We start from the raw sequence: 19,607 nt of genomic DNA on the forward strand, positions 1-19,607 counted from the left end.
TAGGGGAAACACAACCAGACACACAGAGAGTCAGTAGGGGAAACACAACCAGACACACACAGAGTCAGTAGGGGAAACACAACCAGACACACACAGAGTCAGTAGGGGAAACACAACCAGACACACAGAGTCAGTAGGGGAAACACAACCAGACACACACAGAGTCAGTAGGGGAAACACAACCAGACACACACAGAGTCAGTAGGGAGTCAGTAAACACAACCAGACACACACAGAGTCAGTAGGGGAAACACAACCAGACACACACAGAGTCAGTAGGGGAAACACAACCAGACACACACAGAGTCAGTAGGGGAAACACAACCAGACACACACAGAGTCAGTAGGGGAAACACAACCAGACACACAGAGAGTCAGTAGGGGAAACACAACCAGACACACAGAGAGTCAGTAGGGGAAACACAACCAGACACACACAGAGTCAGTAGGGGAAACACAACCAGACACACACAGAGTCAGTAGGGGAAACACAACCAAACACACACAGAGTCAGTATGGGAAACACAACCAGACACACACAGAGTCAGTAGGGGAAACACAACCAGACACACAGAGAGTCAGTAGGGGAAACACAACCAGACACACACAGAGTCAGTAGGGGAAACACAACCAGACACACAGAGAGTCAGTAGGGGAAACACAACCAGACACACAGAGAGTCAGTAGGGGAAACACAACCAGACACACAGAGTCAGTAGGGGAAACACAGACCAGACACACAGAGAGAGTCAGTAGGGGAAACACAACCAGACACACAGAGAGTCAGTAGGGGAAACACAACCAGACACACACAGAGTCAGTAGGGGAAACACAACCAGACACACACAGAGTCAGTAGGGGAAACACAACCAGACACACACAGAGTCAGAAGGGGAAACACAACCAGACACACACAGAGTCAGTAGGGGAAACACAACCAGACACACACAGAGTCAGTAGGGGAAACACAACCAGACACACACAGAGTCAGTAGGGGAAACACAACCAGACACACACAGAGTCAGTAGGGGAAACACAACCAGACACACACAGAGTCAGTAGGGGAAACACAACCAGACACACACAGAGTCAGTAGGGGAAACACAACCAGACACACAGAGAGTCAGTAGGGGAAACACAACCAGACACACAGAGAGTCAGTAGGGGAAACACAACCAGACACACAGAGAGTCAGTAGGGGAAACACAACCAGACACACACAGAGTCAGTAGGGGAAACACAACCAGACACACACAGAGTCAGTAGGGGAAACACAACCAGACACACACAGAGTCAGTAGGGGAAACACAACCAGACACACAGAGAGTCAGTAGGGGAAACACAACCAGACACACACAGAGTCAGTAGGGGAAACACAACCAGACACACAGAGAGTCAGTAGGGGAAACACAACCAGACACACACAGAGTCAGTAGGGGAAACACAACCAGACACACAGAGAGTCAGTAGGGGGAAACACAACCAGACACACAGAGAGTCAGTAGGGGAAACACAACCAGACACACAGAGTCAGTAGGGGAAACACAACCAGACACACAGAGAGTCAGTAGGGGAAACACAACCAGACACACAGAGAGTCAGTAGGGGAAACACAACCAGACACACAGAGAGTCAGTAGGGGAAACACAACCAGACACACAGAGAGTCAGTAGGGGAAACAACCAGACACACAACCAGACACACAGAGAGTCAGTAGGGGAAACACAACCAGACACACAGAGAGTCAGTAGGGGAAACACAACCAGACACACAGAGAGTCAGTAGGGGAAACACACCAGACACACAACCAGACACACAGAGAGTCAGTAGGGGAAACACAACCAGACACACAGAGAGTCAGTAGGGGAAACACAACCAGACACACAGAGAGTCAGTAGGGGAAACAACCAGACACACAACCAGACACACAGAGAGTCAGTAGGGGAAACACAACCAGACACACAGAGAGTCAGTAGGGGAAACACAACCAGACACACAGAGAGTCAGTAGGGGAAACACAACCAGACACACAGAGAGTCAGTAGGGGAAACACAACCAGACACACAGAGAGTCAGTAGGGGAAACACAACCAGACACACAGAGAGTCAGTAGGGGAAACACAACCAGACACACACAGAGTCAGTAGGGGAAACACAACCAGACACACACAGAGTCAGTAGGGGAAACACAACCAGACACACACAGAGTCAGTAGGGGAAACACAACCAGACACACACAGAGTCAGTAGGGGAAACACAACCAGACACACACAGAGTCAGTAGGGGAAACACAACCAGACACACACAGAGTCAGTAGGGGAAACACAACCAGACACACACAGAGTCAGTAGGGGAAACACAACCAGACACACACAGAGTCAGTAGGGGAAACACAACCAGACACACACAGAGTCAGTAGGGGAAACACAACCAGACACACAGAGAGTCAGTAGGGGAAACACAACCAGACACACAGAGAGTCAGTAGGGGAAACACAACCAGACACACACAGAGTCAGTAGGGGAAACACAACCAGACACACACAGAGTCAGTAGGGGAAACACAACCAAACACACACAGAGTCAGTAGGGAAACACAACCAGACACACACAGAGTCAGTAGGGGAAACACAACCAGACACACAGAGAGTCAGTAGGGGAAACACAACCAGACACACACAGAGTCAGTAGGGGAAACACAACCAGACACACAGAGAGTCAGTAGGGGAAACACAACCAGACACACACAGAGTCAGTAGGGGAAACACAACCAGACACACACAGAGTCAGTAGGGGAAACACAACCAGACACACAGAGAGTCAGTAGGGGAAACACAACCAGACACACAGAGAGTCAGTAGGGGAAACACAACCAGACACACACAGAGTCAGTAGGGGAAACACAACACAGAGTCAGTAGGGGAAACACAACCAGACACACACAGAGTCAGTAGGGGAAACACAACCAGACACACACAGAGTCAGTAGGGGAAACACAACCAGACACACACAGAGTCAGTAGGGGAAACACAACCAGACACACACAGAGTCAGTAGGGGAAACACAACCAGACACACACAGAGTCAGTAGGGGAAACACAACCAGACACACACAGAGTCAGTAGGGGAAACACAACCAGACACACACAGAGTCAGTAGGGGAAACACAACCAGACACACACAGAGTCAGTAGGGGAAACACAACCAGACACACAGAGAGTCAGTAGGGGAAACACAACCAGACACACAGAGAGTCAGTAGGGGAAACACAACCAGACACACACAGAGTCAGTAGGGGAAACACAACCAGACACACACAGAGTCAGTAGGGGAAACACAACCAGACACACACAGAGTCAGTAGGGGAAACACAACCAGACACACAGAGAGTCAGTAGGGGAAACACAACCAGACACACAGAGAGTCAGTAGGGGGAAACACAACCAGACACACACAGAGTCAGTAGGGGAAACACAACCAGACACACAGAGAGTCAGTAGGGGAAACACAACCAGACACACACAGAGTCAGTAGGGGAAACACAACCAGACACACACAGAGTCAGTAGGGGAAACACAACCAGACACACAGAGAGTCAGTAGGGGAAACACAACCAGACACACAGAGAGTCAGTAGGGGAAACACAACCAGACACACACAGAGTCAGTAGGGGGAAACACAACCAGACACACAGAGAGTCAGTAGGGGGGGAAACACAACCAGACACACACAGAGAGTCAGTAGGGGAAACACAACCAGACACACACAGAGTCAGTAGGGGAAACACAACCAGACACACAGAGAGTCAGTAGGGGAAACACAACCAGACACACACAGAGTCAGTAGGGGAAACACAACCAGACACACACAGAGTCAGTAGGGGAAACACAACCAGACACACACAGAGTCAGTAGGGGAAACACAACCAGACACACACAGAGTCAGTAGGGGAAACACAACCAGACACACACAGAGTCAGTAGGGGAAACACAACCAGACACACACAGAGTCAGTAGGGGAAACACAACCAGACACACAGAGAGTCAGTAGGGGAAACACAACCAGACACACAGAGAGTCAGTAGGGGAAACACAACCAGACACACACAGAGTCAGTAGGGGAAACACAACCAGACACACACAGAGTCAGTAGGGGAAACACAACCAGACACACACAGAGTCAGTAGGGGAAACACAACCAGACACACACAGAGTCAGTAGGGGAAACACAACCAGACACACAGAGAGTCAGTAGGGGAAACACAACCAGACACACAGAGAGTCAGTAGGGGAAACACAACCAGACACACAGAGAGTCAGTAGGGGAAACACAACCAGACACACACAGAGTCAGTAGGGGAAACACAACCAGACACACAGAGTCAGTAGGGGAAACACAACCAGACACACAGAGAGTCAGTAGGGGAAACACAACCAGACACACAGAGAGTCAGTAGGGGAAACACAACCAGACACACAGAGAGTCAGTAGGGGAAACACAACCAGACACACAGAGAGCCAGTAGGGGAAACACAACCAGACACACACAGAGTCAGTAGGGGAAACACAACCAGACACACAGAGAGTCAGTAGGGGAAACACAACCAGACACACAAAGAGTCAGTAGGGGAAACACAACCAGACACACAGAGAGTCAGTAGGGGAAACACAACCAGACACACAGAGAGTCAGTAGGGGAAACACAACCAGACAGACACACAACCAGACACACAGAGAGTCAGTAGGGGAAACACAACCAGACACACAGAGAGTCAGTAGGGGGAAACACAACCAGACACACAGAGAGTCAGTAGGGGAAACAACCAGACACACAACCAGACACACAGAGAGTCAGTAGGGGAAACACAACCAGACACACAGAGAGTCAGTAGGGGAAACACAACCAGACACACAGAGAGTCAGTAGGGGAAACACAACCAGACACACACAGAGTCAGTAGGGGAAACACAACCAGACACACAGAGAGTCAGTAGGGGAAACACAACCAGACACACACAGAGTCAGTAGGGGAAACACAACCAGACACACAGAGAGTCAGTAGGGGAAACACAACCAGACACACAGAGAGTCAGTAGGGGAAACACAACCAGACACACAGAGTCAGTAGGGGAAACACAACCAGACACACAGAGAGTCAGTAGGGGAAACACAACCAGACACACAGAGAGTCAGTAGGGGAAACACAACCAGACACACACAGAGTCAGTAGGGGAAACACAACCAGACACACAGAGAGTCAGTAGGGGAAACACAACCAGACACACAGAGAGTCAGTAGGGGAAACACAACCAGACACACAGAGAGTCAGTAGGGGAAACACAACCAGACACACAGAGAGTCAGTAGGGGAAACACAACCAGACACACACAGAGTCAGTAGGGAAACACAACCAGACACACAGAGAGTCAGTAGGGGAAACACAACCAGACACACAGAGAGTCAGTAGGGGAAACACAACCAGACACACAGAGAGTCAGTAGGGGAAACACAACCAGACACACACAGAGTCAGTAGGGGAAACACAACCAGACACACACAGAGTCAGTAGGGGAAACACAACCAGACACACACAGAGTCAGTAGGGGAAACACAACCAGACACACAGAGAGTCAGTAGGGGAAACACAACCAGACACACACAGAGTCAGTAGGGGAAACACAACCAGACACACACAGAGTCAGTAGGGGAAACACAACCAGACACACAGAGAGTCAGTAGGGGAAACACAACCAGACACACAGAGAGTCAGTAGGGGAAACACAACCAGACACACAGAGAGTCAGTAGGGGAAACACAACCAGACACACAACCAGACACACAGAGAGTCAGTAGGGGAAACACAACCAGACACACAGAGAGTCAGTAGGGGAAACACAACCAGACACACAGAGAGCCAGTAGGGGAAACACAACCAGACACACAGAGAGCCAGTAGGGGAAACACAACCAGACACACACAGAGTCAGTAGGGGAAACACAACCAGACACACAACCAGAGTCAGTAGGGGAAACACAACCAGACACACAGAGAGTCAGTAGGGGAAACACAACCAGACACACAGAGAGTCAGTAGGGGAAACACAACCAGACACACAGAGAGTCAGTAGGGGAAACACAACCAGACACACAACCAGACACACAGAGAGTCAGTAGGGGAAACACAACCAGACACACAGAGAGTCAGTAGGGGAAACACAACCAGACACACAACCAGACACACAGAGAGTCAGTAGGGGAAACACAACCAGACACACAGAGAGTCAGAAACACAACCAGACACACAGAGAGTCAGTAGACACACAGAGGTCAGTAGGGGAAACACAACCAGACACACACAGAGTCAGTAGGGGAAACACAACCAGACACACACAGAGTCAGTAGGGGAAACACAACCAGACACACACAGAGTCAGTAGGGAAACACAACCAGACACACACAGAGTCAGTAGGGGAAACACAACCAGACACACACAGAGTCAGTAGGGGAAACACAACCAGACACACACAGAGTCAGTAGGGGAAACACAACCAGACACACACAGAGTCAGTAGGGGAAACACAACCAGACACACACAGAGTCAGTAGGGGAAACACAACCAGACACACAGAGAGTCAGTAGGGGAAACACAACCAGACACACAGAGAGTCAGTAGGGGAAACACAACCAGACACACAGAGAGTCAGTAGGGGAAACACAACCAGACACACACAGAGTCAGTAGGGGAAACACAACCAGACACACAGAGTCAGTAGGGGAAACACAACCAGACACACACAGAGTCAGTAGGGGAAACACAACCAGACACACACAGAGTCAGTAGGGGAAACACAACCAGACACACAGAGAGTCAGTAGGGGAAACACAACCAGACACACACAGAGTCAGTAGGGGAAAACACAACCAGACACACAGAGAGTCAGTAGGGGAAACACAACCAGACACACAGAGAGTCAGTAGGGGAAACACAACCAGACACACACAGAGTCAGTAGGGGAAACACAACCAGACACACACAGAGTCAGTAGGGGAAACACAACCAGACACACAGAGAGTCAGTAGGGGAAACACAACCAGACACACAGAGAGTCAGTAGGGGAAACAACCAGACACACAACCAGACACACAGAGAGTCAGTAGGGGAAACACAACCAGACACACAGAGAGTCAGTAGGGGAAACACAACCAGACACACAGAGAGTCAGTAGGGGAAACAACCAGACACACAACCAGACACACAGAGAGTCAGTAGGGGAAACACAACCAGACACACAGAGAGTCAGTAGGGGAAACACAACCAGACACACACAGAGTCAGTAGGGGAAACACAACCAGACACACACAGAGTCAGTAGGGGAAACACAACCAGACACACAGAGAGTCAGTAGGGGAAACACAACCAGACACACAGAGAGTCAGTAGGGGAAACACAACCAGACACACAGAGAGTCAGTAGGGGAAACACAACCAGACACACAAAGAGTCAGTAGGGGAAACACAACCAGACACACACAGAGTCAGTAGGGGAAACACAACCAGACACACAGAGAGTCAGTAGGGGAAACACAACCAGACACACACAGAGTCAGTAGGGGAAACACAACCAGACACACAGAGAGTCAGTAGGGGAAACACAACCAGACACACAGAGAGTCAGTAGGGGAAACACAACCAGACACACACAGAGTCAGTAGGGGAAACACAACCAGACACACAGAGAGTCAGTAGGGGAAACACAACCAGACACACAGAGAGTCAGTAGGGGAAACACAACCAGACACACAGAGAGTCAGTAGGGGAAACAACCAGACACACAACCAGACACACAGAGAGTCAGTAGGGGAAACACAACCAGACACACAGAGAGTCAGTAGGGGAAACACAACCAGACACACAGAGAGTCAGTAGGGGAAACAACCAGACACACAACCAGACACACAGAGAGTCAGTAGGGGAAACACAACCAGACACACAGAGAGTCAGTAGGGGAAACACAACCAGACACACACAGAGTCAGTAGGGGAAACACAACCAGACACACACAGAGTCAGTAGGGGAAAACACAACCAGACACACAGAGAGTCAGTAGGGGAAACACAACCAGACACACAGAGAGTCAGTAGGGGAAACACAACCAGACACACAAAGAGTCAGTAGGGGAAACACAACCAGACACACACAGAGTCAGTAGGGGAAACACAACCAGACACACAGAGAGTCAGTAGGGGAAACACAACCAGACACACAGAGAGTCAGTAGGGGAAACACAACCAGACACACAACACACACAGAGAGTCAGTAGGGGAAACACAACCAGACACACAGAGAGTCAGTAGGGGAAACACAACCAGACACAGAGAGTCAGTAGGGGAAACACAACCAGACACACAGAGAGTCAGTAGGGGAAACACAACCAGACACACACAGAGTCAGTAGGGGAAACACAACCAGACACACACAGAGTCAGTAGGGGAAACACAACCAGACACACAACCAGACACACAGAGAGTCAGTAGGGGAAACACAACCAGACACACAGAGAGTCAGTAGGGGAAACACAACCAGACACACAGAGTCCAGTAGGGGAAACACAACCAGACACACACAGAGTCAGTAGGGGAAACACAACCAGACACACAGAGAGTCAGTAGGGGAAACACAACCAGACACACAGAGAGTCAGTAGGGGAAACACAACCAGACACACAGAGAGTCAGTAGGGGAAACACAACCAGACACACAGAGAGTCAGTAGGGGAAACACAACCAAACACACAGAGAGTCAGTAGGGGAAACACAACCAGACACACAGAGAGTCAGTAGGGGAAACACAACCAGACACACAGAGAGTCAGTAGGGGAAACACAACCAGACACACAACCAGACACACAGAGAGTCAGTCAGGGGAAACACAACCAGACACACAGAGAGTCAGTAGGGGAAACACAACCAGACACACAACCAGACACACAGAGAGTCAGTAGGGGAAACACAACCAGACACACAGAGAGTCAGTAGGGGAAACACAACCAGACACACAACCAGACACACAGAGAGTCAGTAGGGGAAACACAACCAGACACACAGAGAGTCAGTAGGGGAAACACAACCAGACACATAGAGAGTCAGTAGGGGAAACACAACCAGACACACAGAGAGTCAGTAGGGGAAACACAACCAGACACACAGAGAGTCAGTAGGGGAAACACAACCAGACACACAGAGAGTCAGTAGGGGAAACACGTTTCTATGTTATCTGTACGTGATATCTCTAAGAAGACATGGGAGAACCATGTTATGAGCCTGGTGTACCAGAGACGCCCAATTCACAAGTCATGGACTGGGGTATGAGGACAATTGATGATCATTCAGGCCACAAATGACTATATTTAAGTGTAAATATCCACAGTAATGGATTCTCCTGCCACCACCATACTAGAGGCCGACCTCTACACCATACTGTTTGGGCTATACAGTGGGCTATACAGTGGGCTATACAGTGGGCTATACAGTGGGCTATACAGTGGGCTATACAGTGGGCTATACAGTGGGCTACAGTGGGCTATACAGTGGGCTATACAGTGGGCTATACATGGGCTATACATGGGCTGGGCTATACATGGGCTATACATGGGCTATACAGTGGCTATACAGTGGGCTATACAGTGGGCTATACAGTGGGCTATACAGTGGGCTATACAGTGGGCTATACAGTGGGCTATACAGTGGGCTATACAGTGGGCTATACAGTGGGACCTTAATGGCAGCACAGACACGGTCAGGTTGTATTGCTGAAGAGAGTTATTCAGTCTGGAGTGGCATATTGGGGAGAGGATGTGGGAACAGCTCTTTGATGCCTACGTAGAGATGTGTCTACCCTCGCTGCTCCCTGAAGCAGAGTGTGTGTGGTTTTGACCTACGGGAGAAAACCCCACGACTGTGGGTGGCCTTCTTTTTCCTGTTTTGCTAACAGATCACATGACTACCCTTGTTTTCTGGCTTGTGTTTGGGAACGGTAGACTATAGCAGGGGGTAGACTAGAGCAGGGGGTAGACTAGAGCTGCAATTAGTTTTAATGTGTTTTGGGACAGCATTTTCTAAGACAATGTTTTGCATCTTTGGTGAAATCAGAAGATAGATACACGGAAATAGACAAAGTGTTAAAGAGTAAAATGTATGTTCACATAAAAAAAACTTCATCCATAGTACATTGCGACATATTAATCTGATTTATACTAAATCAGATGCAGTCGTAAAAGCTTCATGCACAACCTCATTGACAATGCCACCACTACCACCTCTTTACCCTAACCAGCTAATCTCACAACTATCCACAGCCAAGAGAGAGAGAGAGAGAAATGAGAGAGCCAAGTCCCTATCGTGTGTTATGATACAGAAGCCCAAACTCTATCAAGCCAAGGAAAGGAAATAGGATGTGTAAAAGATCTCCAGGAAGGAAAGAAAGTGAACTTTCTCCCTTTGAGACTCATCCTGTCTGTTTTCATATGGGGTGAGAGAAGACTGGCAATTCTAGTCCAGAAAAACCACCTCCCATAGAAATACATGCAGATACATAGCTTCCATAACATTAGCCACCTCCCCTCTGTGCCGGCCCTAAGGGAGGATATAGCCTAACAGTGGTCCCCCAAAGCCCAGAATCCTCTCCAGCCCAGCTCCCAGCTGTCCTCTCCCTCTCAACAGTCCGAGCCTCACTGCCTGAGGAGAGCAAGCCAAAGCCACCCTGCTGTTAGTAGAGCGGGTAAGGGGGGTAAAATGTGTGCCCTACCCAATCAGCTTTACTCTTTTCCCCCGCGCACCCTCTAAGGCCTGCATCCTGGAAGAGTTCAACAGCAACTTCACAATTGAGCATAGCACAGAAGAGTAGTTAAGCAGCAACAAACATTACATAGAGACGTTAACATGTCTCTACTACACATCATATTTATCTGAACAGTATTTAAAGCAATTCTCTCAACTACTTATTAACTCATTTTACAAGCAAGCCCACTACTAATTACACATTTCATAGTCAGTGCACTGTTACAACAGAAAAAGGTGCCCTCCATGCATAGAACTTCCAGTGAAATGAAAACCTATTCAAATAATACAGAGATGAGGGGAGCGGGAGGTTTGCAGCTGACTCTGTAATGCTATGTTTAAAAAAAGCTAAACTCATCATGCGTCACTAACAGCAAAGCACTCAGCCAATTAAATCACCTCCCTGAACAGCCATTAATGACCAACTAATGTCTAGTACCATCTATCTCATTCTCAAACCCCACTAAAGGAATGGCATGCCAAGAGGTTATAACACTGGTCATAACACTACAGTCATAGACTAGTCCAACATTTCCCCAACTCTGTCCCCAGGACCCCAAGGGGTGCACGTTGTGGTTTTTACCCTAAAACTACACAGCTGATTCAAATGATCAAAGCTGGATGATTAGCTGATTATTTTGGATCAGCTGTGTAGTTCTAGGGCCAAAACCACAACGTGCACCCCTTGGGGCGGTCCCCAGGAGCGAGTGTGTCAAACCCTGGACTAGTCTCTCTAACATGATCTGCACTGATACATTACATACAATGTGCCAAATAAATACTGTCTAGATCGGATGGAATAGGTTCTATTTCTATGTGTAGACACTAGCCTTAATGATTGACAGTTGGCAGGGTGGGGTGATCATGCTGTGTGTGTGTGTGTGTGTGTGTGTGTGTGTGTGTGTGTGTGTGTGTGTGTGTGTGTGTGTGTGTGTGTGTGTGTGTGTGTGTGTGTGTGTGTGTGTGTGTGTGTGTGTGTGTGTGTGAGAGAGTGAGAGTGAGAGTGAGTGAGAGAGCAGGAAGAGGCGGCCCTTACGTAGTTGTCTCTGGCGGACCAGCTGGGGTAGAGTTGCATGTGTAGCTGCCGCTCCTTCCTGGCCAGCTCATAGTACTTGGCCTGCTCCTCCCGGGTCAGGGCGTGCCACTGCAGGGGAGACACACACACACATGCAAAATAAAGAAACCATTTAGATGTTGTTCATTAACCTAGCCAATGATGCAGAGACAATGATGAGATCAGAACTGTGACATCAGTTCCCATGACTACAACCTCTGTGCAGATCATCTCTAATTAGGTGGATGATATAAACACAATTATAAACTGGGTGGTTCCAACCCTGAATGCTGATTGGCTGACAGCCGTGGTATTTTTAAGCAAAAAGGCCCGAGGAGGTGTGATATATGGCCAATATACCATGATTAAGGGCTATTCTTAGGCACGATGCACAACGTCGTACATAAGAACTGCCCTTAGCCTTGGTATATTGGCCATGTACCACACCCCCCAGGCCTTATTGCTTAAATGACTAACACATAAAGGAAAGCCCACTGTTCCAAGTTTTGAGACAAGGACAGACAACATCACATTTAGATAATTCTGCATCCTGGTCAATGGTATCGTGTCAGCAGTCAGTCAGGTGCAGGGGGTAACTCACAGGGTAGTAATTCACATTACTGACATATTCCTCTCAAGTCCATCTCGCATGTGTGAAATTAACAGCAGGGGATGAGATGAGGGATTTTGGAATGAATCTGTCTATGCTGCGTGAGTATTCATGGATGTGTGTTTCAGAGCGAGTGTGTATGTTTCATTATGTGTGTGTTCTTGCTGCTCACCCTTCGGCCCAGTATCTGGTTGATGGCAGCGCTCTCCTTCAGTGTGCACTCAGCGATCACCTTGGCCCTCATCTCCTTCATGTACAGCATGAAAGCATTCAGAGGCTTCTTGATCACCGGCTTCTTGGGCTCCTTCTCCCGCTTGGGCTCCTGGTGAGGCTTACTGAGAGAGAGACAAGAACCACAGGGACCCATGGTGAATATGTACACAGGAACATTCATCCATCTAAGCTTTTAATACATGCAGGATGAATGCAGGAATGGGAGACAACAGTACACATTGTATGCCATGTAGATCCCACATTTCCTTTGAAAGACAGCTCCAGGAGGTAGTGTAGAGATGTGGGGGTACTTACGCGTACATGTTCCTGTCGTAATGGTCATGATGGTCCAGTTTGCCTGAAGGGGGCATGATGGCTGGGTGGGGGATCCCCGTGGGGTGCATGCCTGGCCCCAGCATCAGAGAGTGAGAGAACCTAGAGGGAGGGAGAGAGAGAGAGAAGGGAGTAAAATAGAGGAGGGAAGGTGGTAGAGAAAGAGAGACAGAGACCATAGCATCAGAAAATACGCTTCATTTTTATATATGTCTCTACGTGGCCATGAAGCGCTGAAGCACGAGGGTGGTTTGTTGGCCCTTTAAGCATAGGCTTCCAGACAGTCCTCTCAGGGCAGTAGGACTGTGAGCAGTATCACTCAATGCCAGCAGATGGAGCTCTAGTCACTCTCAGAAAAAAAAACTAGGAAGCGTTGGTAGATACTCTATGTTTCATTAAATACTTATTTTCAGTATGTGAAGTTGTTCCCCACTTTGCTGCTATAACAGCCTCCACTCTTCTGGGAAAGCTTTCCACTAGATGTTGGAACATTGCTGTGGGGACATGCTTCCATTCAGCCACAAGAGCATTAGTGAGGTTGGGCACTGATGTTGGGTGATTAGGCATGGCTCGTAGTCGTCTTTCCAATTCATCCCAAAGGTTTTCGATGGGGTTGAGGTCAGCGCTCTGTGCAGGCCAGTCAAGTTCTTCCACACCCATCTAGATAAACAATTTATGTATGAATCTCATTTTGTGTATCCGGGGGCATTGTCATGGTGAAACAGGAAAGGGCCTTCCCCAAATTGTTGCCACAAAGTTGGAAGCACAGAATCATCTAGAATGTCATTGTATACTGTAGCGGTAAGATTTCCCTTCACTGGAACTAAGGGGTCTAGCCCGAACCATGAAAAACAGCCCCAGACCATTATTCTTCCTCCACCAAACTTTACAGTTGGCAGAATGCATTCGGACAGGTAGCGTTCTCCTGGTATCCACCAAATCCAGATTTGTCCATCGGACTGCCACATGATGAAACGTGATTCCTCACTTCAGAGAACATGTTTCCGCTGCTCCAGAGTCCAATGGCGGAAAGCTTTACACCCCTCCAGCCAATGCTTGGCATTGCGCAAGGTGATCTTAGGCTTGTGTGCGGCTGCTTGGCCATGGAAACCCATTTCATGAAGCTCCCGACAAAGAGTTATTGTGTTGATGTTGCTTTCAGAGGCAGTTTGAAACTTGGTAGGAGTGTTGCAACCGAGGACAGATGATTTTTGTGCGCTAAGCACTTCAGCACTCGGTGGTCCCATTCTGTGAGCTTGTGTGGCCTACCACATTGCGGCGGAGCAGTTGTTGCTCCTAGACGTTTCAACTTCACAATAACAGCACTTACAGTTGACAGGGGCAGGTCTAGCAGGGCAGAAATTTGACAAACTGACTTGTTACAATGGTGGCATCCTGAAGTCACTAAGTTCTTCAGTACGAGCCATGTTTGTCTATGGAGATTGCATGGCGGTGTGTTCAATTTTATACACCTGTCAGCAACGAGTGTGGCTAAAATAGCCGAATCCACTAATTTGAAGGGGTGTCCACATACTCTTGGCCATGTAGTGTATGTGTTGATATACAGTTGCAGCGTATAGCAGTTGGCACACACAAAGCCAGGACACAGACATGTTGCAGAGGCCCCTGTACAAGGCAATAGCAAAGGGCACATGGGGGGAGCAAAAGCATTGGTCTGGAATAGTGGTAGGGGGTATGTATGATGCCATGCCCTCCCCAGACTGAAGCAGCTCAGCTCATACTGTACCTGGGGTAGGAAGAGCTGTTGGGGAGACTGGAGGAGTAGGGCTGTCTGAATCCACATGAGGACAGGGGATAGACAGGCTGACTTTGCCTGTGGTTGGGGGGGGGGACAAATAGGGATGCAACAGGGGTCAACTAGGCTGCTGGCCAAATCCTCACTACCTGACTTCCTAGAATATATTTAGATTGTCTATTCCCACAGGGTACCGTATCTCAGATGGGAAGTTAAACGGGTGTCCTGACTCTCTGTGGTCACTAAAGATCCCATGGCACTTATCGTAAGAGTAGGGGTGTTAACCCTGGTGTCCTGGCTAAATACCCAATCTAGCTCTCATACGATCATGGCCACCTAATAATCCCCAGCTTACAATTGACTCATTCGTCTCCCCAGTAAGTATTCCCCAGATCGTTGCTGTAAATGAGAATGTGTTCTCAGTCAACTTACCTGGTAAAATGAGAGTTAAATAAATACATGCCTCTCTGACTGGTAGTGTGTTATGTCTAATGGAAGTCTGGCTTCTCAGTCTACTAGCTAGCCAATGAGGGGCTTGATCCTGACTGGTTAAGGAGTGAAGCCCATCCTAATAAGGTCACCTGGGGAAGGAGAGTTGTTTGTTTAAGAGACAAGAGAACCTCATCCATGAGCTTCATGTCAGTTAGAGCTCCATGTGGGGCTGTGTAGGGTCCTGCTGAGTCCCCGGCCAGCAGAGGCATGACTGGGTTAACCTCACTGAGGGTCCTGCTGAGTCCCCGGCCAGCAGAGGCATGACTGGGTTAACCTCACTGAGGGTCCTGCTGAGTCCCCGGCCAGCAGAGGCATGACTGGGTTAACCTCACTGAGGGTCCTGCTGAGTCCCCTGCCAGCAGAGGCATGACTGGGTTAACCTCACTGAGGGTCCTGCAGTGTGTATGACATGGCTGTGTGAAGGCTGGATGGATGGGGGGTGGATTTAAACACGATCCTTTGATATGCTGCAGCCCCCCCAGCCCCATTCGTCCCCCTCCCCAGCCCTCCTCAACCCCAGGAGGTCCCAGGGATCAAGGTAAGTAAAGCAGGCTCAGTGTTAGGGATGCTCCCATGTCCATAGGCCTCTCTCAGGGAGGGATTCACATGCTAATCCCAGCCAACAGGCCCATTATGAGCAATTTGTCCTTCTCCTATCCCTGTAAGAGTATCAGCTATTCAAACCATATGAGTAATCTTGATCAATTTCTTGCTTAACCCTGTATCGGAACGTCTTTGAAACAAATTAACTGTGTATCTTAGTGCAGTCTGCTAAATTAGGCTGTCCCTAGAGTGGGCTGTCCCTAGAGTGGGCTGTCCCTAGAGTGGGCTGTCCCTAGAGTGGGCTGTCCCTAGAGTGGGCTGTCCCTAGAGTGGGCTGTCCCTACAGTGAGCTTTCCCTACAGTGGGCTGTCCCTACAGTGGGCTGTCCCTACAGTGGGCTGTCCCTACAGTGGGCTGTCCCTACAGTGGACTGTCCCTACAGTGGGCTGTTCCCCAAGTCACGTGCCATATAGTGGCCAGAGAGGGACACACCACACCACGCAGTGAGTCCTATCCAGCTCTTTGTCATGACAAAGGAGTCCCAGTGGCTGACATCTCTTCCCCAAACAAAGAGGGACACAAGAAAACCAAACAAACACGATCTGCACTAAGAAGATTACAAGTTTGTAAACAAGATTATTTTTTGACAATACCACAGCAAGTCTGTAGTAACTTAAGTATCTGAAACAAAAGTGAGTTCGGTGGTGAAGGGACAGACCAGGGAAATAGCAGCAATCTGCCTCGTGCCGAGTGGAGCCTGTTTAGGGATTGCCAATGTCCTTCACCAGCTTTAAAGACACACAGCATGGATGTGAATGGAAGTAGTCTTAGCTGACATTCCATTAGAGTAGACCAAATCCCCATCACATTTAAGAGAAGCCAACAACTGTTCAGGGGGATTTACACAAAGTTATTCTGACAGTTATATAATAACAGTTATAATAAAATGGATTTGTAAAGTTGAACTCAAGACAATGGATGGATTGTTAGCCAGAACGTGTGTTTCAACAATGTCATCTGAGATTATGGGTGTTAAAACATGCTCTGATTTGGCATCGTCTACACTTTCTGTGATGCTGGGAAGGCAAGGGAAGGCAATAGTTTAATTCTGAGGACTCTAGACTAGATATGACCACTGAATCCAAGGCAGGGCATTCATATCCTAGGAAGTGACCTGTTCATTACTGTATGTGTGACCCCAAGACAACAAGCTATAGAGGGATGAAGTGGTTGCTATAGAGGGATGAAGTGGTTGCCATGCAATTAATGTGGCTTAGGTGAGACTGGACTGGTGGATGTAGCTAGCAGGGGCCAGTGGTGCAGGTCAGTGTGGTGTATGTGTTTGTGTGTATCTGTTTGCGTAAAAAAGGAATAGTAAAATAATAATGCTTTATCGTCACATACACAGGATAGGTGCAGTAAAATGTGTAGTTTTACAGGGTCAGCCATAGTACTAAGGCGCCCCTGGAGCAAATTAGGGTTAAGTGCCTTGCCGAAGGTCACATCGCCAGATTTTTCACCTTGTTGGCTCGGCTATTCGAACCAGCGACCTTTTGGTTACTGGCCCAACGCTCTAACCGCTAGGCTACCTGCCGCCTGTGTGCCCATATGTGTGTGTACGAGAGAGTATGTGAGTGTGTGTGTGTACGAGAGAGTATGTGAGTGTGTGTGTGTGTACGAGAGAGTATGTGAGTGTGTGTGAGTTTGCATAAGACTTACCAGCCCATGGAGGGGGGCATCTGTCCTACACCGCCAGGGGGTAGGGAGTAGAAACCTGAGATGTCCTGGGACTGGGGCCTGTGAACGCCTGGAGGGGACACGCAGGAGAAGACACGCTCATTAACTCAGGGCCCTTGACTCAGCAAGGGCCTCATTACCTGGCTGGGCACCTACCATTACACACACAGGTCACACACACACATGCGCACACACACGCATACACACACAACCACCCCATTCTCATACATCCCTGCTGTGTGTGTGTATGTATGTGTGTGTGTGCTCACTAGCTAATTGGAAGGGTCAAGGGGGTGTTGATGTAAGATGTACGAGAACTAAGGTCAAAGGTTTCCACCAGAGGCCCCCAGCATCTTGTTGATCCAGTACATCTGACTCACTACCAAGTGAAGTGGAAAAAAACTCTGTGAACTAGGTCTTTCATTCCACTCCTTTCTAACAGCCAGCCTCCTGTGAAAATAACATTGCCATTCTGAGCTTCTGTCGTCTTCTCCTTGGGCCAGCTGTTTTACTGTTTGGTCCCTGCTGCCTGCATCGCACCACCAACAATAGCTTTATAACAAAGGGATCTTGATCCAAGTTCCTTCCCATGATGTGTCAGTCAGTCAGAAGCTCCTGAGAAGACGTGATGTTTTCCATTATGGAGATGGAATCACATAAAAGAGCAGCGTCCCGACACAAAACAAAATGGCTTTCTCCGTGCCTTTCAAAGGAAGTCATTTGTCAACAGCGAGCACCTAGCACTTAAGCACAACCCGAAGGTAACCTATATTTGTTACAGAAGAATGCTGCAGATGACTGTAATTTGCCGTTGCTGTAGGCCTGTTTCTGCACTGGACCATCTATAAATCTGAAGGACTGGAATGTGACTGAGTCAACGTGACTCTCTCATCCTTCCCTCCAGACCCGTCCCTCCCTCCCTCCAGACCCGTCCCTCCCTCCCTCCAGACCCGTCCCTCCCTCCCTAGACCCGTCCCTCCCTCCCTACAGACCCGTCCCTCCCTACAGACCCGTCCCTCCCTCCCTACAGACCCGTCCCTCCCTCCCTCCAGACCCCTTCCTGAAAAAGCCCATGTCCTTCGGGTAGAGAACAGCTTGCAGTCTCAGTCTCTACTCTCCAGAGTCCAAACACAGTTACATCACACAAACGTCTGATGAGTTTGCACTAGTAATAACTACATTTAACTTCAACTTCCAGTTATTAATTTCTTGCCTAATTTTGTTGCTCTACTAAGTCTTACAGTAAATAACAACATGAAATACTCCTGGAATGACCATTTAAAAACATGTGAAATGACATTAGACCCAGAATCAGTCGCCAGTAAAAGATCAAACTGGTTAGTCAGATAACTCCCCAAGATGTCAAACAAGACTCCCTAAATTTTATCAGCATATCGATTGCGCAACCAGGGGTGGAAAGACCCTGGATCATTGTTACTCTAACTTCCGCGACGCATATAAGGCCCTGCCCCGCCCCCCTTTCGGAAAAGCTGACCACGACTCCATTTTGTTGATCCCTGCCTACAGACAGAAACTAAAACAAGAAGCTCCCACGCTGAGCTCTGTCCAACGCTGGTCCGACCAAGCTGACTCCACACTCCAAGACTGCTTCCATCACGTGGACTGGGAGATGTTTCGTATTGCGTCAGACAACAACATTGACGAATACGCTGATTTGGTGTGCGAGTTCATTAGAACGTGCGTTGAAGATGTCGTTCCCATAGCAACGATTAAAACATTCCCTAACCAGAAACCGTGGATTGATGGCAGCATTCGTGTGAAACTGAAGGCGCGAACCACTGCTTTTAATCAGGGCAAGGTGTCTGGTAACATGACTGAATACAAACAGTGCAGCTATTCCCTCCGCAAGGCTATCAAACAAGCTAAGCGCCAGTACAGAGACAAAGTAGAATCTCAATTCAACGGCTCAGACACAAGAGGCATGTGGCAGGGTCTACAGTCAATCACGGACTACAGGAAGAAACCCAGCCCAGTCACGGACCAGGATGTCTTGCTCCCAGGCAGACTAAATAACTTTTT

At 48.7% G+C, this 19,607-nt stretch overlaps 1 protein-coding gene across 9 annotated transcripts in view; it reads right to left on the reverse strand.

The window, feature by feature from the left end:
• Positions 1-19,607, reverse strand: part of LOC112228202 (transcription factor 7-like 2) — an 86,126-nt gene that overhangs the window by 5,003 nt on the left and 61,516 nt on the right. For 4 of the 9 annotated variants that reach the window (XM_024393308.2, XM_024393313.2, XM_024393316.2 and 1 more), the window contains exons 5-10: positions 17,550-17,637; positions 14,787-14,873; positions 13,022-13,141; positions 12,666-12,828; positions 11,866-11,973; positions 10,798-10,845 (exon numbers count right to left, since the gene is read on the reverse strand). In XM_024393308.2, the coding sequence (XP_024249076.2) occupies positions 10,798-10,845; positions 11,866-11,973; positions 12,666-12,828; positions 13,022-13,141; positions 14,787-14,873; positions 17,550-17,637 (614 nt within the window). The remainder of the gene's footprint in view (positions 1-10,797; positions 10,846-11,865; positions 11,974-12,665; positions 12,829-13,021; positions 13,142-14,786; positions 14,874-17,549; positions 17,638-19,607) is intronic. The other 5 variants (XM_024393315.2, XM_024393310.2, XM_024393317.2 and 2 more) reach the window with 3 other exon arrangements.

Source organism: Oncorhynchus tshawytscha, linkage group LG30 (genome assembly GCF_018296145.1).
Source record: "Oncorhynchus tshawytscha isolate Ot180627B linkage group LG30, Otsh_v2.0, whole genome shotgun sequence".
In the NCBI taxonomy this organism is placed as follows: domain Eukaryota; kingdom Metazoa; phylum Chordata; class Actinopteri; order Salmoniformes; family Salmonidae; genus Oncorhynchus; species Oncorhynchus tshawytscha.